This window comes from Panthera onca, chromosome A2 (genome assembly GCF_046562875.1).
Source record: "Panthera onca isolate mPanOnc1 chromosome A2, mPanOnc1 haplotype 2, whole genome shotgun sequence".
Lineage (NCBI taxonomy): Eukaryota > Metazoa > Chordata > Mammalia > Carnivora > Felidae > Panthera > Panthera onca.
The window spans coordinates 55,593,784-55,614,064 of NC_138340.1; the positions used below are offsets into that span (position 1 = coordinate 55,593,784).

Sequence of the window (20,281 nt, forward strand, 5' to 3'; positions counted from 1 at the left end):
TACTGCATCCGTTAAGAGGCACCTAATATCAGGTTGTCCTACTAGTGACGCAAAGTTCGATCGTGTAAGGTGGTCCTGCCAGGTTGCAACAATATAAAGGTACATTTTTTCCTCTTTAATTAGCCGTCTCGGGTGGTACTAAAGAATTTCTTTTTAATGTTTCTTTTTGAGAGAGAACACACACCTGTGTGTGGGGAAGGGGCAGAGAGAGAGGGAGACAGAGGATCTGAAGCAGACTCTGCATTGTCAACAGAGAGCCTGATGCGGGGCTCAAACTCACAAACAGTGAGATTGTGACCTGAGCTGAAGTCAGACACTTAACCCATTGAGCCCCCCAGGTGCCCCTACTTAATGGTTTTAGTATGTTTTGATCTTTACCAAGTCAGAGATTATTACACTGAGCATTGCAAAATGGAATATTCTGAATCTGTCATTTCATATTCATTGATCAGGTGACTTTGATCTGTAAAGAAGAACTTTTCTCTTTTAAGAATTTATTTTGAGTATCGCTGTGGACTCAGATATTTTAAAAATTGAAATATGTTATCAGTTAGTATTGTTATACTTTTTGATCTTCAGACTGTCCCAGATTTGGCTCGTGGGAGCCCCTTTAAGCCAGTTACCCTGCTGTGTCCTGTTGCTCTGGCCTTACTCATTTTTGAGAACATTTTCGTTTTCTGGCACAAGAAGATGTGCCAGGCCCACCCTATACTTTTCTTGCTCCAGACCTATAATCAGCTTTTGTTTCTGCAGGAAGTCCTGGCTCTTTTCAGTAGGGACCCGTATATACAAACCAGGTCTTGATATTAGGTGTGTTCATTACCAACGGGGTGTCAGTGCGTCTGGACCCACAGCCGCTTTAAAAGGGCCTTTGCTGATGACATTCACAGTTAGATCCAGTTCAGTGAATTCAGTTTATGTCAGCTAGCGTTTACAAGTGATGCAGGGGATAAAGAGAAAAAAAGATGCATTCCTCGTCATTACAAATTTGCGATTGGGGCTGTGAAGACCCCTCAGTCATTCCTCTATACAGAGCAAATTGTGATATGTGTTACTGTAGTAAAACAGAGAATAGAAAATTGTTCTTGTTTGGCACTTTTTTTTCCCTTGGATAAAGGCTAAGTCTCTACTAAAACACATACTTGAGCATCAGCTCCTTGATACCAGAGATCTGTATTTAATTCAACTCAGTGTTTCTGTGCCCTAGTTTCCTGTGTCTCTGGGTTGCTGTTCAATCAACTTCAATGAGCAATAAAGTAAAACAGCACAGTGTGTGGCATTTTTGAGGTACTCAAAAACATGATAGGAGTAGGGGACTCCTGCCTCGCATCTGTCCTGTTCTGTTCCTTACTCCCTCCATCTCAGCAGAACTCAATTTTGTTCGTGTGATCGCTGTTATAATAATTATTATCACTGATTTTTGAATATTTTTGTTGATAGAACTTAGTGAGCCTGTGCCGAGTGATGCAGGAGAAAATGCAGCCTTCTCTAAATCTGTCCTGCCTGTGAAGCCAGTGGAGATAGAAATTGAAACACCCCAGCAGGCAAAAGCCAGAGAAAGAAGGTAAGATTAGGCATTTGCTTCTAGATTCCTGTCGCATATAATCAGCAAGAGCTGCTATGTGACGAGAGCTTTTGAGAAACACGTAGGAGACCAGGGCTGAGTACCAAAGTGGTCAGGAGCCTTAGGTGGGAGAGCCCTGGGGTCACCTTTAGGACTCGAACAAGAATCTTGGTTTGTTCTCTGGCTGGGGCAGGGCGTGGAGAGAGAGGAAACTCTTAGGTATTAAACATCTGTTGTGTCCAAGGGCTCTGCGGGTTGTCTGTTAACTTAAACTTTAAGGTAGTTTGTGAGTGACGACCTGGGCGCTCTGAGAAATTCAGTAAAGTTTTAGGAGTCACTCAGACAGGAAGTGGATGAGCCAAGATCTAAATCCCTCTCCATCCAACTTGACCCTCATCTTGTCGCACCACATCACACTGCACGATTTGAGGCAGTGCCCCACTGTGGTAGGGAGCCCCCATTCCATCCCTAGGTTCCTGGGACCGCTGTAGCCCCTGGTGGCTTGGGAATGTGTAACACCACACCTTGTAGTTAATGGCCAATGACTCCCGCTGTGTGACAGGCACATCATCAGGCACGAAGAAAGGAGATGATAGAAGTCATTCAAGAAGTGTGAAGTTGGCTTGTGGATGCAGGGGACACCGGCATGAGAGACCTCTTACAGCAGAGCAGCACCAACAAATGAGTGTGCACCAATGTAGCACAAAAGTACCCATGCTAAGGGGGGGAACCCGTAATCGGGAGGTCAGACAGGCAGAGAGGACTGCTTAGAGAATGTGCACTTCAAAGCACGTCTGTGCAGCGTGTCGGGTAGAGAAAGTCTAGGCATTTAGGCGAGAAGGACCAGAAAATCTGCAGAAGGTAGCCAGCTTGCAGATTCGCCTGCACAACCTCGTGCGGGAAAACAAGGGGCGCCATTCATGAGACATCACAAGGGAAAGGAAGTGACTGGGGGCTGGGGTCAGGCGTCGCCCGTCTCCCACTTCATCCTCGGATTTTTCCATATGCATGGCAGTGAAAGGATAAAAATGGAGTTTGAGACATATCTTCGGAGGATGATGAACCGTTTCAGTAAAGAAGTCCGTGAGGACACACACAAGGTAAGGGCAGGGGTGAAAGGACAGTGTCCTCTCTGTCAAGGCAAGGTGGTGTGGTGCCAGAACTTTGGTCTCAGTGAAGCCTGGGAATAAGGAAAGGGATCGGCGTGGGTTGAGCAGCGGAGGAAGGCTTTATTGAAGAGAAAGGGCAGAGGACACAGGCTGGGGGGACTGCCCAGGCCGAGCTGAGAGCACATGGTGGGACGACCAGTGTGTCTGCATCTTGGGGGGTGCATGCATCGGAGGCCTGTGGAGAGCGAGGGAAGGGCACTTTGATGTCCCTTGGGTCGGCAGCGGCAGCCAGAGGAGGTAGAGACGGCAGAGGTGGAAGAGACCCGTGTGTCTGCAGCAGCCGCAGAAATATGGAGGTGAGGTGAATGCAGAGCAAGGACAGTGAAGAGATGAGACCCCTCCCCCACCGCCGCCCCAAAGCCTTGAGGAGTATATGGGATAGCTGTGCTGCTTGTACCTTTTGGTAGAGGTGAAAGCAGGGGAAGAGTTAATACGGCTCCCAGATTGTAAGCTTCAGTGAGGGGAGAAGGGTGAGCCACTGACTCAAACGGGGTGGTCATAAGTGGGTTTGACGACGGTTTTGCAGGGAAAATGATGTAAAGCTGTGGGGCGATGGGGAGCAGTCCTGTGATCATCTCATTAGGTTGGGGAGCAGTTGGAACTCAGGTGAAGGGCAGACGTGGGGTCTGCAGTGGGAGGGGCTGGGTTCTTCCAGGGCTGGGGGGCTAGCAGCGTGGTGAACCCGTGCCGACCCCCAGCTTGGACAGTTGCTGGCGCTTGTGCGGCCTCGACCTTCTCTCCCACAACTCACTTTTCCTGCCAATCTTTTTGGAGCAAACCCCAGACGTTGTAGAACGTCATCCGTAAATCCTACAGCATATATCTAAAAGACAAGGCCTTTAAAAGAAAAAAAAAAAAGTTTTTATTTTGCAATTTTGAGATTTGATTATTTCTGTGAGGGAATAAGTAGGGAGGGGACAGGGTGACAAAGTCTTGGGAAATGGCTGACATGGAATTTTTCTTTCTGTATGTAGAAATAACAACAAAGAACTCCTGCCCACAAAATGTCACTCAGTCTGGCAGCAGAAACCCCTCCGGTTTTCAGCCTACCGTCTTCCCCTTTTTCCCAGGTTCACCTGTTGTGCCTGCTGGCAAATGGTTTCTATCGCAGTAACATCTGCAACCAGCCAGATCTGCTTGCCATCGGCCTGTCCATCATCCCAGCTCGCTTTACCAAAGTGCCACCTCAAGACGTGGATGCCTGCTACCTGTCGAACCTGGTGAAATGGTACGGCCCTCCATCCCGTCCTGCAGAACCCCAGTGTAGGACTTATGTCTCGCAGAGTCTGGGGGCAGGTCAGTTCCACACACCTTCCCTGAAAGGATCCTATATGCCTGGCCTTGGGCACAGCACTGAAGATAGAGAAGCATCAGGCATGATCTCTGCCCTCGAAGAGCTCCCAGGCTGGCCGGGAAGACCGGTGCACTCAGTTCATCAGGGTAGCGTGCTGGTAGGAGTGCTCAGGAGGGGATGTGCTGGGGCCTGTGGGTGCACGGAGCAGCCGGGGGTCTGGGAAGGCAACCAGGGATGTGAGTGTGGCGGGGTCCTCAGTGGTGAGCAGGGGTCAAGCCGCTCAGACTGGGAAAAGCAGGGCATAGGCAGCCGAGGCTCATGCTCCCTTCCAAGACCGTCCCTTCTGATTTTCTTGGCTATAAAAGAATAGCAAGCATTCCTCTTTGCCATGACCTGTGACACAGGGAACGCCTGGTTTCTTTCCAGGTTCATTGGAACATTTACAGTTAATGCAGACCTTTCAACCAACGAGCAAGATGGCCTACAGACCACATTGGAAAGGAGATTTGCTATTTACTCTGCGCGGGATGATGAAGAGTTGGTCCACGTAAGTGGTCTTCCTGGCAGCACTGTTCTTTAGGACTGTTAGCAAATGACCATAGCAGTCATGTGCCAGATACCGTTCCAGTGTTTTCCATGTTCTTACTCAGTCCTTGTAAGATAAAAAATAGGTTCTGAAGTTCAGAGAGGCCAAAAAACTTTCTCAGGGTCATTCCGTTGGGAAGCCCTGGGGTCCGGATCGAGACCAGTGACTATTGCTTGCCGTCCTGGAGTACAGAGCACTTCAGTTTTGGTCAGGCGCCCTTGACTTGTTTCCATTAAATATCCAGAAATTACGTCCAGACATCCCAGGGAAATGGTTTTTCAAACACTGGCTGCCGAAATCCTTCAGGAAGTGTTTTCCTCCCTTCCAGTTTGAGCAGCGACACTGGCCGGTTGCTGTGCGGCGAGGAGAGTTCTGTCCACCAAGATGTTGTTGTGTCTGAAAAACAGAGGTAGAAATGCAGTTTTACCCCTGAAAGATTCCTGTTAATCACGTATGCTTGTGTCTGAGCTCCAGCTTTTCTCTTTGTTCAGGGCAAGAGACCAGACTTCTTGGATCTTAAGAGCCCAAATGAGAGGCATCTTTACCTGTCTTCTGATCTGGCTTGAAAAAGTCTCATATCTGACACGGCCAGGAATCATGCCAAAATGCCACCTCCCAGGGACAAGCATTAATATTTGAGTTCTGTCCTCCCTGTCTTTGTTGCTGTGTGTATTTGCAAAGTATTTTCCCACCCCAAAATGATACCGTGTGCCCATTAAATAGTTACCCGGCATTCTGCTTCCTCCTCCCTCTCCCTCAAGCACCTGGCAGCCACCGGTCTGCCTTCCGTCTCCACAGATTTACGTGTTCTGGATGTTTCATGTGGAAGCAATACAACCTGTGACCTTCTGTGACTGGATAGACCACATGTTGTTTATTCATCAGTTGTTGGGCATTTCGGTTGTTTCCATCTCTTGGCTGTTGTAAGGAGCACTGCCGTAAACGTGTGCGTACGTGTACTTACTCGAGCTCTTGTTTTCACTTCTTCTGAGGAGTGGAGTTGCTGGGTCATTCCGTGTTTAACTTTTTGAGGAATCGTCAGACTTTTCCACAGCGGCTGCACCGTTGCACGTTCCCACCAGCAGGGTGCAGGGACTCCACTTTGTCCACATCTTCGCCAATGCTCGTTGTTTTCCTTTAAAAAATTTTTTTTATTGTAGTCATCCGAAGGGGTGTGAAGTGGTATCTCGTTGTGGTTTTGACTTACGTTTCCCTGGTGACTCACGATGGTTAGCGTCTCCATGTGGTTATTGGCCATTTGTATATCTCCTTCAGAGAAATACCCAAGTAAATCCAATGCCTGTTTTTTAGTTGGGTTCTCTGTCTTTTTTTTTGTTCAATCGTGAGAGTTCTGTATGTACTCTAGACACTAGGCACCTGTCACATATGCAAATATTCTCTCCTATTCTGTAGGTTGTCTTTTCCCTTTCTTGATAAAGTCTGTTGATGTACAAAAGTTTTCATTTTGTCAAAGTTCAGTTTTTCTGTTTTTCCTTTGTTCCTTATACTTTTGGTGTCATATCTAAAAATCCATTGCCAAATCCAAGCTCACGTAGATTTCTTCCTCTGTTTTCTGCTAGGAGTTTTATACTTGTAGACCTCTTACATATAGGTCTTTCATCCATTTTGAGTTACTATTTATATATGATGTGAGGTGAGCATTCACCTTCATTCTTTTGCATGTGGAGACACAGTCGTTCCAGCACCCTTGGTTGAGGAGACCGCTCTCCCAGCTATCTGTTGTGTTATCTTCACTGTTGGCCGAAGAGACAAGATTTTCAGTGGGGATTGCATGGTCTTGGCACCCTCATCAAAAATCAATTGCCCGAGGATGTATGGGTTAATTCTAATTCCATTTATCCACCATGACTCCTTGTCTCCTCTATTCTGACAGTTTCTCAGTCTTCTCTTGTTCTTGCTATCTTGATACTTTTGAAGAATACTGCTTAGGAATTTTATAGGGGGTCCCTCAATTTGGGTTTCTTTGATGTTTTCTCACCCCCTCTGCTTTTAACTTCAGAAGAAACGTGCAAAAGTAATCTTTTTTTTCGTCACAACATGGCTTTTCATGGAAAACTCACCCTCCTATTTCTGGCTTTCTCAGCTGGGCGTTACAGTAATTCAGGAGAAGCGGGTCCCTGAGGTCCACATGGGAAGATCTTGCTCAGATACTTTGTCACTGTCACTGTCGCTGTTTTGGAGGTTTATTCCCCCAACCAGGCTCCCATCCTTACAGGGTAACAGATTTTTAGAGTCGCAGCCTCCAGTTGAAAGACTCCTTGTGGGAAAAATGGAAAATGGAGTAGACTTTGGGGATCTGGTGATAATGATGTTTTCTGTTTTTTCTTCTTAGAGTGATGTCATTTAATTATTTTCTCTTAATCACATGCACGACATCTGTTGAATACAGAACAATCAGAAGATAGATAAATTGGAAAAAAAATCACCTGTAAACACCCATATCCCCAAAATGGGTCCTTTTCTAAACACGCTTATATGTTTATATTTCTATACTTTTTTTTTTTTACAAAAATTAACATTACACATAAAAAGCAAACCATTTTTCTACGAAGATAAATCTCTTCAGCATTATTATTATTATTATTATTATTATTTTACATTATTTTTCAGAGAGAGAGACAGAGCACAAGTGGGAGAAGGGGCAGAGAGAGAGGGAGACACAGAATCCAAAGCAAGCTCCAGGCTCCTAGTTGTCAGCACAGAGCCCGACACAGGGCTTGAACTCACAAACCGTGAGATCATGACCTGAGCCAAAGTCGGATACCTAACCGACTGAGCCACCCAGGTGCCCCTCTCCAGGATTATTTTTAATAGCGTGGAGGTTTCCAGCCTCTCTTGCTTGGTTGTTTCTGACTTTTCCCCGTTATAAAAATCTACCCACAAGAAACAACATAGAATTAGTTAAATCCTCATATTTTTTTTTTCTTAGAATAAATGTGTCATTGTTTTTCATTGTAGATATTTTTACTGATTCTCCGGGCCCTGCAGCTCCCCACCCGACTGGTATTGTCTCTGCAGCCGGTTCCTCTGAAGTTACCTACAGCAAAGGTGGGGTTCTCCCAGAGGGTAGTTGTGTCAATAAGAAGGGAGAAATTCTCGCACTTCACAAAAAAATTGGTCATTGGACTTTTTTCAAGGGTTGGTATTCACAGGGCATGGGCCTCTTGGAGCCTGCCTTGCACGTCCCCTGTGTTGGGAAGACTGGACACCAGTGGGCCTCCGGCAGCCTGAGCTTGATGGAGCTTGAGGTGTAGAGAGGGGCCTGAGAGAGATCTTGGCTCCTTGGTGGGTTAGTTTCTGCCGTGAGGTGCAGTAGAAAGGCCCCATCCTCCTCCCCCTCCTCCTCGTCAGTGTAGAGTGATAGCGGGTGAAGGACTCTGCATTCCGCCATCGTCTAAGGAGGAGGCTCGGTGCTGTACTCACTGCACTGTTAGCATGGTCTGAAACATAGTGTCAGAGGTGAATTTTTTTTGTTTTTAAGTTTACTTATCTATTTATTTATTTATTTTGAGAGAGGGACAATGAGTGGGAGAGGGGCAGAGAAGGAGGGGGACAGAGGATCCGTAGTGGGCTCTGTGCTGACAGCACAGATGCAGGGTTCGAACTCGAAACCATGAGATCATGACCTGAGCCAAAGTCGGCCGCTCAACCGACTGAGCCGCCCAGGCGGCCCTGAAATTCTGTATTCTTAATGCAACAACTTTATTAAGTCTGTCAGTATTTTGTTTGCAAGATACGTTATGTGCCAAAAAAAAAAAAAAAAAAGGTACATTGTATGCAAGGTGTGTATTATTGCCAAGGACACTGAGATTCAGAGGTTCATATGTACCTAATGATATGTTTATGGGTACATACGGAGACGTTTATAGGTGTTTATGTATAAGTCTATATGTAAAAAATATTTGAAAGCAAGTGAATAAACGTCTGCATACTTTACTGGCACCATAGAAGAAAGGAGAAACAGAGCTGGGATTGGAGCCCAGGTTTGTCTGTTTCCGGTGTTCTTTTCCCCGGGCCACACTCCAGAGTGGAAAGAGTCACACTGTGGCCTGTCTAAGGTGCCTTGGGTTTCAGTGAATGCCGTCTTACAGTCCTAAAGTCGAGCCAGCCTGTCACTGTCTGAGCTGGGGACATCCTGTGTACATGGGTTCTGTAGCAAGTGACTTGGGCCTGGTAGATTATAGGATCTCCTATCATTAGCAAAAAAAAAAAAAGGAAAAAACAAAAATTCCTCTTCTGTTTAAGGGAAAGAAAGCTTCCAAGGAGAGATCTACAGAGGGTCCCGGAGGCTCCTTGAAAACTTCCAGCCCAGTTCCGGAAAACCAAGCTAAACCCAAGAGTGGCAAGGGGACCGGACAAGAGAGCACTCCTTCTGCGGGCACTGGCAGTCCGAGCGCCAGAGGGAAGAGGAGCAAGACAGCCGCGGTTGGGAAGAAACGGCGTGGGCCCTCCTCCAGTGAGGAAGAGGAGCGCAAGGCGGGGGGGCAGGAGGAGGGCCCCCGGAGACGTCGGCAGGGCCGGGAGCGGCAGGTGGCCTCCAGAGTGTCGTACAAAGAGGAGAGTGGGAGTGAGAGGGGCAGCAATGGCTCTGACTTCGAGCCGTCCAGTGGGGAAGCCCGTCATTCATCCGATGAGGATTCTGAGCCTGGCCTTCCCAGGCAGAGGAGGGCCCCGGGCCCCCAGAGGACAAAGGCAGGGTCTAAGAGTGACTCCAGGACCCACCGTGGAAGGCACCCTAGGCGCTCTGGCTTTCCGGCAGCGTCCACGAGCTCTTCGAGCAGTAAGAGCAAGCGAGGCAAGAAAATCTCCAGTGATGGTGAGGGGGCACAGAGAGGGACAGCGGCCGGCAGAGACCAGTGGCTGGAGGTGTTCTGTGAGCAGGAGGAAAAGTGGGTGTGTGTGGACTGTGTGCACGGTGTGGTGGGCCAGGCCGTGGCCTGTTACAAGTACGCCACCAAGCCCATGACCTACGTGGTGGGCATCGACGGTGACGGCTGGGTCCGGGATGTCACCCAGAGGTACGACCCAGCCTGGATGACCACAACCCGCAAGTGCCGAGTTGATGCCAAGTGGTGGGCTGAAACCTTGAGACCGTATCAGAGCCCGTTGGTGGAGAGGGAGAAGAAGGAGGACTCAGAGGTAAGGCTGGCGGGGAGGGAGGACGAGGGGACTCAGAGGGAAGGCGGGCAGAGAGGGAGGAGGAGGAGGACTGAGGGAAGACTGGCAGGGAGGGAAGAGGAGGGGGACTCAGAGGGAAGGCCTCAGCTGCCACAGGTTCGAGGCCCATCTTGGTGCACCTTATGTGTGCCCAGCCCCATGTGGGGTTATCTTTGAGTGTGAGCTCCTATAATTATCACAACAGTACTATAGAGCTGGGATGATTATTGCCTTAATTTTACCAGTTAAAAATGTAGGACCTGAGAGGTAAACTGCCTTCGTACTTGAACCCCTGTCTATCTGGGTTTGAAGGCATATACTGTGTGTTTTTAGTTATTGCCTAGTTGTAAATTTGGAGCTTGAAAATAATTTATGCAAGTCCTATAAATTGCACTCCGTGAAGAAAAACTCATGAATGTGATGGTCCTCTGTGTCCCCGCCTGTGCCCCCCCCATGCACACTCAAAGGAGCACACACACACAAATGTCCCTCCTCGGATCTAGAACACTCCTCTCCTGGGAAGGGAGGGACTCCGGAAGGCACTCTGGGAAGCAGGCTGCTAAGACATAGTACAGTGTGTGTGTCCTAGGATTCCCCATTGACCCGAGCCCCTTACGCATGAGTTATGTTGGGTAGAGCTCAGCCTTTGCCCAGATTTGCCAACGAATTAGTCCCACCTTGTCAGGACCGGTGAAGCGTGGGTTTATGTGCCACTCTCCGTAGCCGTGCAGTTCACTCTGCTGAGAGTTCAGTCCGGTGGCGTTCGGGCTCATTTTACTCAGAAGTGATGGGGAGGTGGGAATGTGCAGGTGGCGTCCTGACTAAAGTGTTTGCGGTGGAGGCTGACCGCGCTCCTACTCCCGACCACTCCGCCTTGCCAGTCCTTGCCAGTCTACGAGGGCCGTTTAGAAAGATGCCAGGGAAGGCGCAGGGCCTTTGGGGAATAGGATGTGAACTACATCAGGGGAATCGCCCACTGCGAAATCCAGAGCCTCGAAGAAGGGCTAGGAGAACAAGTAGTAGTTATAGCGGACTAAGCCGAGTCACACAGCGTGAACGGCCCCTTTGAGTGTCCCGGGAGAGCGGGGTCAAGTACACGCGCACTGGAGGCTAGTGGTGTCACTTCCGCGTGAGGCCGCCTGAAGAAAGCCCGTGTGTCTTCCCCGAGGAACAGAGTAGGCGCTGCTCTGCGAGGGCTGCCAGGGGTCTGAGCGCTGAGAGTGAATAGGTTAGGTGACCCTTCCGAGCTGCCACGAGCCACAGAATTACATGCTTCTGCAGCTTTTGATTTATCTAAAATCTATCTGGGGACGTTACTGTTACTGGTGCTTGTTAAACCTCTGCTCCACTGTTTCCGAACAAGGGGGTCTAAGGATCGCCCACCTCAGACCTCCCCTCCTCTTCCAGACATGCTCAGTGTTGTCTCTCTGGCCTTTGCAGTTTCAGGCAAAGCACCTGGGCCAGCCTTTGCCAACGGTCATTGGCACATATAAGAACCACCCTCTGTACGCCCTGAAGAGGCATCTCCTGAAATACGAGGCCATCTACCCCGAGACAGCCGCCATTCTGGGGTATTGTCGAGGAGAGGCTGTCTACTCCAGGTGCGTGAGGTGGCCCGGTGGCTTTGTCTTCCCGATGGCCCGGGACTAGCGGCCTTCTGGGGCAGGGGGCTGCTAATGTCGGCCCTTTAGTCAGAAGGGTTGAGCTTTGTGGTGTGTGTGCACGCTGTCCCACGTGGGACGTGGGTAGAGGGAATGTAGCTTAAAGATGAGAACAACACGGATTGAAAGACCAGCAGGTGAAGAAAGGTTATGGGGAGAAATAAAAAGTACAACAAGGTCTGTATAAGAATAAAAAAACATACCCATAAAATAGAAGGAAGAAAAGATTTGATCCTGACAAACTGAGTGCATATTTTAATGGGGACAAAACTTCTCTCCGGGAAGATGAAAACATTCTGGAGATGGATGGTGGGGACGGTTACTCGACACTGTGAATGCAGTTGATGCCACTGAACTGCACACTTAATCACGGTGAAGATGATGCATTTTATGTATATTTTCTCCACACCAAAAAAAAAAAAAAAAAAAAAAAAAATTGCCAGAGAATGGGGGAAGGGAATAAGAGAAAATGAATGTAAAATATACACAAAATGAAAACAAATCACTTTAACGTCAATTTAATGTGTGGAACAGAGAAATGTAGAAGCAGCACTTTTAAGAAATAGCAGATGAGAGAAATAATAACTAACAGAAGTGATTTTTTTAAAACATGGTAATGCAAGACCAAAGGTAGAGTAGAGGAAAGAGAAAACCAGGAAACCGGGAAATCACATGGGTGGGTGGAGTGAGTCCTGTGCGCAGGAGTCAGCCCTGCAGGGAGACGGCCACAGCCCCTGTTCAGGGTCTGTGGTGGGACTTCGTCTTCCAGCCTGCTCAGGGCCTCAGCTGCGACGACGAGAGGCCCCCGGGGCCCGGCCGCCCTAACTGAGGCGGTAAGGCACAGGCTTCCTGACACGGTTGCGGGAGAGGAGGTCTGGTAGGAAGAAAGTGCCAGCATGATCCGCAGGAACCACCACGTCCACCATAGGAAGAAAGCATTAGAGGTGGACGGTTTTTCTGGTAGTAAAAGACACCAAGCAAAGTGTGCCATTTAACCCTTTGAGAGCATACAGTCCAGTGCTGTTAAGTACATTGACATATAATGTACACATAATGTATGTAATGTACATATATGTACATATATGTACATACGTGTACATTTAAATGTACAACCATCCGCCCCTGCATCTCCAAAACTTTTTCATCTTCCCAAACTGAGACTCTGTCCCCGTTGAACACTAACTCCCCGCCCCGCTTCCCACAGCCGCTGGCACCCACCCGCCTACTTTCTGTCTCTGTGCATTTGACTCCTTTCAGGACCTCGCATGAGTGGGACCATGCAGTATTTGTCCTTGTGTGCCTGACGCCCGGGGGGTGGACACTTGTTGCTTTCCTTTCTGGCTTTTGTGAACCGTGCCGCTGTGGACAGGGGTTGTGCAGCTGTCTCTTTGAGACGCTGCTTCCGGCTCTTTGGGGTGTATGCCCAGAAGTGGTGTTGCGGGATCATGTGGGACTTGGGTGTTTCACTTAGTGAAGAGCCGACACGCTATTTTCCACAAAGCCTGCATTGTTTTACAGTCTCCCCAGCAGAGGACAAGATCCCAATATTTCCACACTCTTGCCGACACTTGTGTTCTGGTTTTTGTGGTCATAGCTGCCCTCATGGGTGTGAAATAGGAACTGAGATTTATTCTGACAGGGCTGTGTCCACTTCCCCGCTGTGCTCCTTGGGAACGTCCAGATAGTGCCCGCCTGCCCCGCCTAAGACCGTGACCACAACTCCTTTGGGCAATCGGAGATGGGCTGCCTTCGGCAGGAGTGTGGGTAGCGCTCCCAGCTCGGACAGGGATGCTGTGGACAGAGGAGCGCTGCCCCCGCGCTGTGGACCTGGAACGTGTCTGGTCCTCCAGCAACCTGCCAAAGCAGAGAGGACAGAGCTCATTACCCCTGATTGACAGAGGAGGACGCTGGGGATCAGGAAGGGAAAGTGGCTTGTCCGGGGTCACTCTGTTAGGCAGTGGCACAGAGGAGGCAGTACGCCCCTTGTGCCCCGTCCTGTGCCGAAGGTCAGCCTCAGACGGGGCGGTCGGTGAAGGGCCTGATTTCTGCACTGGAAGGGCACTCAGTGCCCTTGTTCACTGGAGCCGCGCTCTGGGCAGAGCTCAGGGCTGCCAGCTGAGGAAGAGACAGCCTTGCCCTGTCAAAGAAGGCGCAGTGAGGACAGCCGTTGAAACTTGTTGGAAAGTCGCCTTGCAAGGCTTGGCTATAGCTCTTAGCTCTGGAAGGAGAGTGAAACCAGAGGCTCTCTCTAATCAGGCTGCTGGGAATTAATGACTCTCTCATATGCATGGATCTTATTTCCATGGTAATTCATAGTATAGTTTCTGTGTAGTCTTCCTTGGGGTTCACTGCCCCTTCTTTGGACACTCGTCCCTGCCCCCATCTCTGTGTTTAGCAGCAGACCAGACCTTTGGCAACCACGCACTCGCTCAGGTATCTTCTCCTCTACAAGCTGCAAAGGGACTCTCACTGTGGGAGAAGGGGGCAAGCCTTGGCATGAAGCCTAACACAGACAGATAACTCCATCAGGTCAGGACTTGTAAGTGGACGCATCCCCCCAGAAGATAGGAAGTCCAGGTTAGCTGTTTGCCTAACGCAGGTCCCCCAGTTCCCTCAGGAGCAGAGCCTTAGGAGAGAACTGAGGGCTGAGAGCATCCTTCTGAGAGGCTGTGAGGCCTTGCCTCTGCACACAGCGTTTCTTTGGTGCGTGTGAACTGAGTTTGTCCTGTGTCTCCCCCTGTTGGTTCCTGCAGGGATTGCGTGCATACCCTGCACTCCCGGGACACGTGGCTGAAACAAGCGAGAGTGGTGAGGCTGGGAGAAGTGCCCTACAAGGTAACCACTGGGGGGCGCGCGGAGGGCAGAGGCGAAGGCACTAAGGGCTGCTGAGTGCGCGCCCAGGAGAGGGACCCAAGTCTGACTTTTCTGGCTTCAGAAAGATTGGAGGAAGGGAAAAGCATTCAAATATGGCTTACTTGAATGAGGAATTTGCCAGGTGTGGATCATTCAGAGCATGCAAGAAGTTTCATGTTTTTGAAGGGTTGGAAAACAGAGGCTGCAGGTGACCCTTTACAGAAAACCCTTCCCTGGAGCAGCTCATGTGCCCAGGCGCCAGTCCTTAGCCCCTTACGCTGCGCCCATACCACTCCTCCTTGTAGAAGTTATGCAGCCTTGTGGCCAGTCCTCCCGAGTGAAAAATCTGGCCACTAGACTTCCTTGGGGATGTGCCGGGGCTCCCAAACTCCGCGCCTTGCACGGTGCGTGACATAGGCAATTTCCGGGCGTGAATCCTGGCACTGTCACTCACCCGGCCATGGGGCCTTAGTGACTTCATTTCTGAGTCCAGTTACCCTGTGAGTGGTGAAAGCGCAGAGCATGGCATGGCCAGGAAAGGCCGGGTCTGGCCCTCGGGAGCTGCCACTGCAGGTGGACGCTCTATACCTCCTGGGCTGCTCCTCTGTAAAACGCAGTGACAGAGCCTACCTGCTGGCTTTGTTGGCAGAGCTGAATAAGCTAACACAGAAGCACTGGGCCCAGTGCCCGGGACGGGGAGCGCTCTGCAGGCATTGGCTAGTGGTAGCAGCCTGAGGGGTCCTGGTGGTACTAGGACCTGTAAAGGGGGTAAAAAAACACACCCGTCTCGGGTTTGTTGGGGCGGTTAAATGAGGCTGCGGCTGTAAAGCACTCAGCACAGTGGCCCGTATACAGTCAGTGCTTAGGAAGTGGGTGTCTGTGTCGTAAACTGGCTGTTCCCTCTGGCGTAGATGGTGAAGGGCTATTCCAACCGGGCCCGGAAAGCCCGCCTCGCCGAGCCCCAGCTGCAGGACCAAAATGACCTGGGTCTGTTTGGCAGGTGGCAGACGGAGGAGTACCAGCCCCCCGTGGCTGTGGACGGCAAGGTAAGGGCGGTGCTCAGTGGGGTCAGGACCCAGGCCACTCCATTCTGCAGCTGGCTCGACCTGGTGTCCCCCCCTCTGCAGGTCCCCCGGAATGAATTTGGGAACGTGTACCTCTTCCTGCCCAGCATGATGCCTGTGGGCTGTGTCCAGCTGAACCTGCCCAACCTGCACCGCATAGCCCGCAAGCTGGACATTGACTGTGTCCAGGCCATCACTGGCTTCGACTTCCATAAAGGCTACTCCCATCCCATGTGCGTGCGGGGCCTTCCATGGAGGCCAGGAGGGGCGGGGCGTCCTGGAGAAGGGGCAGGAAGTCAGTGTGAGGGTGGAGGCCATTTTCCGGGTTTTACTCTGGATTTGCAAAGTCAGCCTTAGCACTTTACCTTTTACTTTCACACTTCTACTCTGGCTTTCAACCAGAGGCAGCAAAACTACTGAAACCAGCATGCCGATGACTCTGGATGAAAACAGTTTCCTGGGGGTGGTGACAGCATGCTTCCTGCTTGGTGGCCTCTGTCCTCCCATGGGGTGGGGGTGGGAGCCCTCTTCCCAGGTGTCTCAGGCAGGCCTGGGGAAGAAGATGCGGTGTTAACGGGTCCACAGGCCTTCCTTTGCACGGACGGTGCTGTGGCTGGGATTGTAGGCGGCTGATTCAGGGAATCCTTCAGGGCTCTAAGTGCCTAGGAGCCACCTGCTGGCCTCCACGAGTGGGGAGAAGGAGAGGCCAGAGCAGGCGGCAGGCTCGTAAGACGATCCGCATTGCATCCCCACAGAACTGACGGCTACATTGTCTGTGAGGAATACAAAGACGTGCTCCTGGCTGCCTGGGAAAATGAGCAGGCACTCATCGAAAAGAAGGAGAAGGAGGTGAGCAGCCTGGCCAAGGTGGGCCTAGGTGGGGGGCCTGAGGTGCGAAAGCAGAATCGCAGGGGGACACAAGCCCCCAGGTGGGGCAGGGGCCTCACTTGCACCGTGAATGAAAGGAGACTGTGCGCTTGAAAGCTCTTTCCAGCTCTTGCACTTTGTGGAAGGCACCCTAGGGAGCCAGCCCCGGTGAACAGGGTTCTGTCTGCACCTCACAATCCACCATCCTTGTCCACAGTCTGCCTGGATCCCAGCTCTGGGGACCCTGCACCTGCTGGCCACACCTGCCTCTGTTGAAAGGAATCGCCCGTGGTCCAGGTCTGCATGGCCTCCCCCTTGAGGATGTTAGGGTCGCTAACAGTTCACAAGAGGCTTCTGTTTTGCTGCCTTTTATGTGCCTCATTTTATAAATCACACTGATTTTTTTTTAAATGTTTATTTTTTTATTTTTTTAATTTTTTTTTTTAACGTTTATTTATTTTTCAGACAGAGAGAGACAGAGCATGAACAGGGGAGGGGCAGAGAGAGAGGGAGACACAGAATCCGAAACAGGCTCCAGGCTCTGTGCTGTCAGCACAGAGCCCGACGCGGGGCTCAAACTCACGGACCGTGAGATCATGACCTGAGCCGAAGTCGGACGCTTAACCGACCAAGCCACCCAGGCGCCCTTAAATGTTTATTTTTAAGAGCGCGCGTGCGTGTCAGGGAGGGTCAGAGGGGGAGACAGAGGATCCGAAGCTGGCTCTGCACTGGCAGCACAGAGCCCGATGTGGGGCTTGAACTCACGCACCATGAGATCATGACCTGAGCTGAAGTTGGATGCTTAACTGAGCCACCCAGGCGCCCCAGTCACATCGATTTTGAAACAGACTTGCACAACTGAGAAACTCACTTAAGCTCAAAATCTTATTTCAGATCTTTATATGTTCACAGGTTCCATCTTGACATTTTTCCTGAAAATGGCAGTACTTAACGTTTTGTGCCCTCCGTTTTATTCTGCCTGCAGAAAAGGGAGAAGCGGGCCCTCGGGAACTGGAAGCTGCTGGTCAAAGGACTGCTCATCAGGGAGAGGCTGAAGATTCGCTACGGGGACAAGGTCAGTGTGGCTCTTTTGGAAAGAAGATAAGCCCAAGTGGGACTCTGAACCATGGGCCCAGATTCTGCCCAGAGATGGCTTATGTTTTGACACCACGGTCCTGTGTCTCTGAGGCCCCGTGTCCTTATTTTGTTGGGAAAGGTGTCCCTAAAATGAGCCTCAGCCAGCTCTTTGAGACCCCAGTCCTACCCCGACACCACCTATTCTGTTTCTGCACGAGCCAGTGCCTGCTCTGGGTCTGATCTCATGCTAAACCCATCCAGGGAGGGACAGGCACCCTGCATTTCTGTGTTTGACATGTCACCCTTAGCCTTGCAGTGTGCCCTGTGCCTGTGACCATCCTCCAGGCCCCGGGGTTGCTCATTTAATTCACATCCCCGAGCACCTGCCCCGGCTGGGCCGGCCTCTGGGCACAGGTGCAAAGTTGACACGTAGCCCTCAAGGGCCTCCCCAGGGAGGCCCGTCCCCACAGTTATGTGGTGTGTTCAGTCTGGGTCAGACACAGAAATGTGCTCTGGGAACAGCTGTAACCACACCTATTTTCTTCCCCGTCTCCAACCCCCCATGCTGCCAATTTGCCTTTAAAAAATATTTTGTTGTCACGCTTCTCCCTCACATCCCTTCGGTGACCTTTCACCAGGCTTTATGTTGACCCCGTCCACCTGTGTGTTTCGCCTTCTGCCTCCCAGCCCTCCCTGCCCAGCTCCCCAGCCCGGCGGTCAGGGAGTGCCGCCTCGGAGCATTTGGCACTGAGAGTTGGTCCTTTGCAGTTGAAGACATTAATGCGCTTTTTCCCAAGTGAGGTAGAGTAGTAAGTGCAAAGCACCAGTCCGGTGATCTAGATTCGGCCGTACGCTCCTGGAGAACAGTTTCCTGCATAAACATCTTTGCGATTCCCAGCACCGAGCCCAGAGCGAGTTCTCCAGTACTTGCATGGAGGAGTCCCCAGTCTGAGGAAGGCTCTTCCCCAGCCCCATGTGGTGCCTTTGTCATCCCAGAGCTACTGGCCCTGCGTAGGCTGCTGCTGGGGGCTCCCTGCCACCCGACCGCTGACCTGGGTCTGCCCTTTCCCTCCACTGTCCCTCCCTCTCCAGAGCGAGGCAGTTGCTGCCCAGGCACATGCGGGAGGTGGACTCTCTTCTGATGAAGAGGAGGGGACCAGCTCTCAAGCAGAAGCGTCCAGGATCCTGGCTGCCTCCTGGCCCCAAAACCGAGAGGCTGAAGAGGAGCAGAAGCCACAGTGCCCTAAGAAGACCAAAAGGGAAAAGAAAGCGGCAGCCTCCCACCTGTTCCCATTTGAGAAGCTGTGATGGGGGTGGCCACCTGTCGTACCCTGTGCCCCACAGGCCCCACACCTTCCCTGGGAGCTGCCTGGGCCCCGGGAGCGGTGCTGTCTCCTCTGAGAAGGCACAGAAGCAGATGGGGGCAGGGGATAGACGGTCAAGCTCAGGTGGTCTGGTCTGGCCCCGGTCCTCGTCAGATTCACCCAGGGTAGGGCTTCCCACGCTTTCTGCTCCCTCGCCCTATGCTTTGAGCTCCAGAGCACTTCCCTGGAGACTCGCCCACCTAGACGTTGCTCAGCGCATCTTTGGAAACGCGAGTCAGTTCTTTTACAGAAACCACTGGGCAATTTAGGAAGGCACCGGTCCTTTCTTCCAGGTGGATCCTTCATCTATCAGACCCTCGTGCGTGCTTTTCCCTCTTGCAGACCTGGGGTCCTCTCTCTGTGGGCCACTCACTTTCCCTCAGGGTTACTACCACTGCCTAATGCCGCCCCTCCGTGGTGTGGAAGAGAGCAGAAGCAAACGCCCTCATCTCAGATTATGGGATTGTCGGGATATGCTTTTCAAAGTAACAGTTCAGGGTGGCAGACGACTGGAACAAAGAGCTGAAATCAGGAAAGAAAAGGAAAACACTGAGAGTTAAATGTTAGTAAACGTGGATCAGTGTTAAACTAGATCTTATTCATTATGGGATAAATTTATAAAAGCTCTATGCATTGTAGATATTCAAGAGAAGTAACTTTTGTAACATTTTGAGGAAAAAATAAAGCATTTATCTAAAAAGACCGAGCTCTGCGTTTTCTTCCAGATTTCACATCAGCTAAGAACACCTGCATGGCAGAGTGGTTTTTCCACATGTTGATACTAAAGGTCGGGTTTTGTTCTCAGGTTGACTGGGAACTAACTCATCGTTACACAAACTGACCTTTTTCTTTCTACTCTTAAGCCAGGAGAGATGTTACTTAACCTTTGATAGGAGCAAACTTCCAGCCAGTTCTATCCAAGGGAAACAAACAAAACACTTGGGGTGTGACTCATGCGGCAAGAGCCTGGCTGGAGGGCTGGTGTTGAGAAACAAACCGGAGTTGCCGTGGAAACCACAGAGCCTCACACTTACCGCATGCTCTCCTAGAGGTAAGCAACTTGTTTTGTGGGAGTTGAATGGCAGTGGTCCCGCAGATGAGGAGAGTAGGTTTTGGGAAGTAACTCAGCTGCTTCACATCTTGCAACAAAAAGGACACACACTGCCGGCCCCAGCGTGGACAGTCAGCAGCTGTCCATGGATCCAGAACAGGAGGCAGTGGGGCACCCGGGGGGGGGCTCAGTCGGTTAAGCGTCCTACTCGTGATGTCAGCTCAAGTCAACGATCTAACGGTCGGGAGGTCGAGCCCCGCGTCAGGCTCTGCACGGAGCTGCAACCCCTGCTTGGGGTTCTCCCCCTTCTCTCTCTCTGCCCATCCGCGTGTGCAGTCTCAAATAACATTTAAAAAAAAAAAAAAGAACAGGCAAAAAGTGAAAAACTAACATGCCACACGTCAGGCATTTCGTGGGCTTCATCTCATGTAGTCCTTTCCACGGTAAGAGAGAAAGGCATCGGGGCCATTTTATAGATGAGGAAGCTGAGACTCAGATCGCGGACTTGGCCCAGCGTCACACAGCCACGGCCAGGCAGTGGCACACTTGGGGC

The 20,281-nt window shown here is 50.9% G+C and overlaps 1 protein-coding gene across 3 annotated transcripts in view; it reads left to right on the plus strand.

Moving 5' to 3' along the window:
- The window catches only part of XPC (XPC complex subunit, DNA damage recognition and repair factor), a 29,096-nt gene extending 9,716 nt beyond the window's left edge, over positions 1–19,380 (plus strand). The window contains exons 4-16 of one of the 3 annotated variants that reach the window (XM_060631867.3): positions 1,441–1,564; positions 2,580–2,664; positions 3,804–3,961; positions 4,454–4,574; positions 7,593–7,682; positions 8,880–9,773; positions 11,232–11,392; positions 14,206–14,287; positions 15,217–15,351; positions 15,433–15,602; positions 16,125–16,218; positions 17,222–17,311; positions 18,406–19,380. In XM_060631867.3, the coding sequence (XP_060487850.3) occupies positions 1,441–1,564; positions 2,580–2,664; positions 3,804–3,961; positions 4,454–4,574; positions 7,593–7,682; positions 8,880–9,773; positions 11,232–11,392; positions 14,206–14,287; positions 15,217–15,351; positions 15,433–15,602; positions 16,125–16,218; positions 17,222–17,311; positions 18,406–18,621 (2,420 nt within the window). In that variant the 3' untranslated portion in view covers positions 18,622–19,380. Of the gene's footprint in view, positions 1–1,440; positions 1,565–2,579; positions 2,665–3,803; positions 3,962–4,453; positions 4,575–7,592; positions 7,683–8,879; positions 9,774–11,231; positions 11,393–14,205; positions 14,288–15,216; positions 15,352–15,432; positions 15,603–16,124; positions 16,219–16,453; positions 16,665–16,902; positions 17,312–18,405 lie in introns of those variants that run through there. The other 2 variants (XM_078442718.2, XM_060631868.3) reach the window with 2 other exon arrangements.
- Positions 19,381–20,281: the final 901 nt, after the last annotated feature.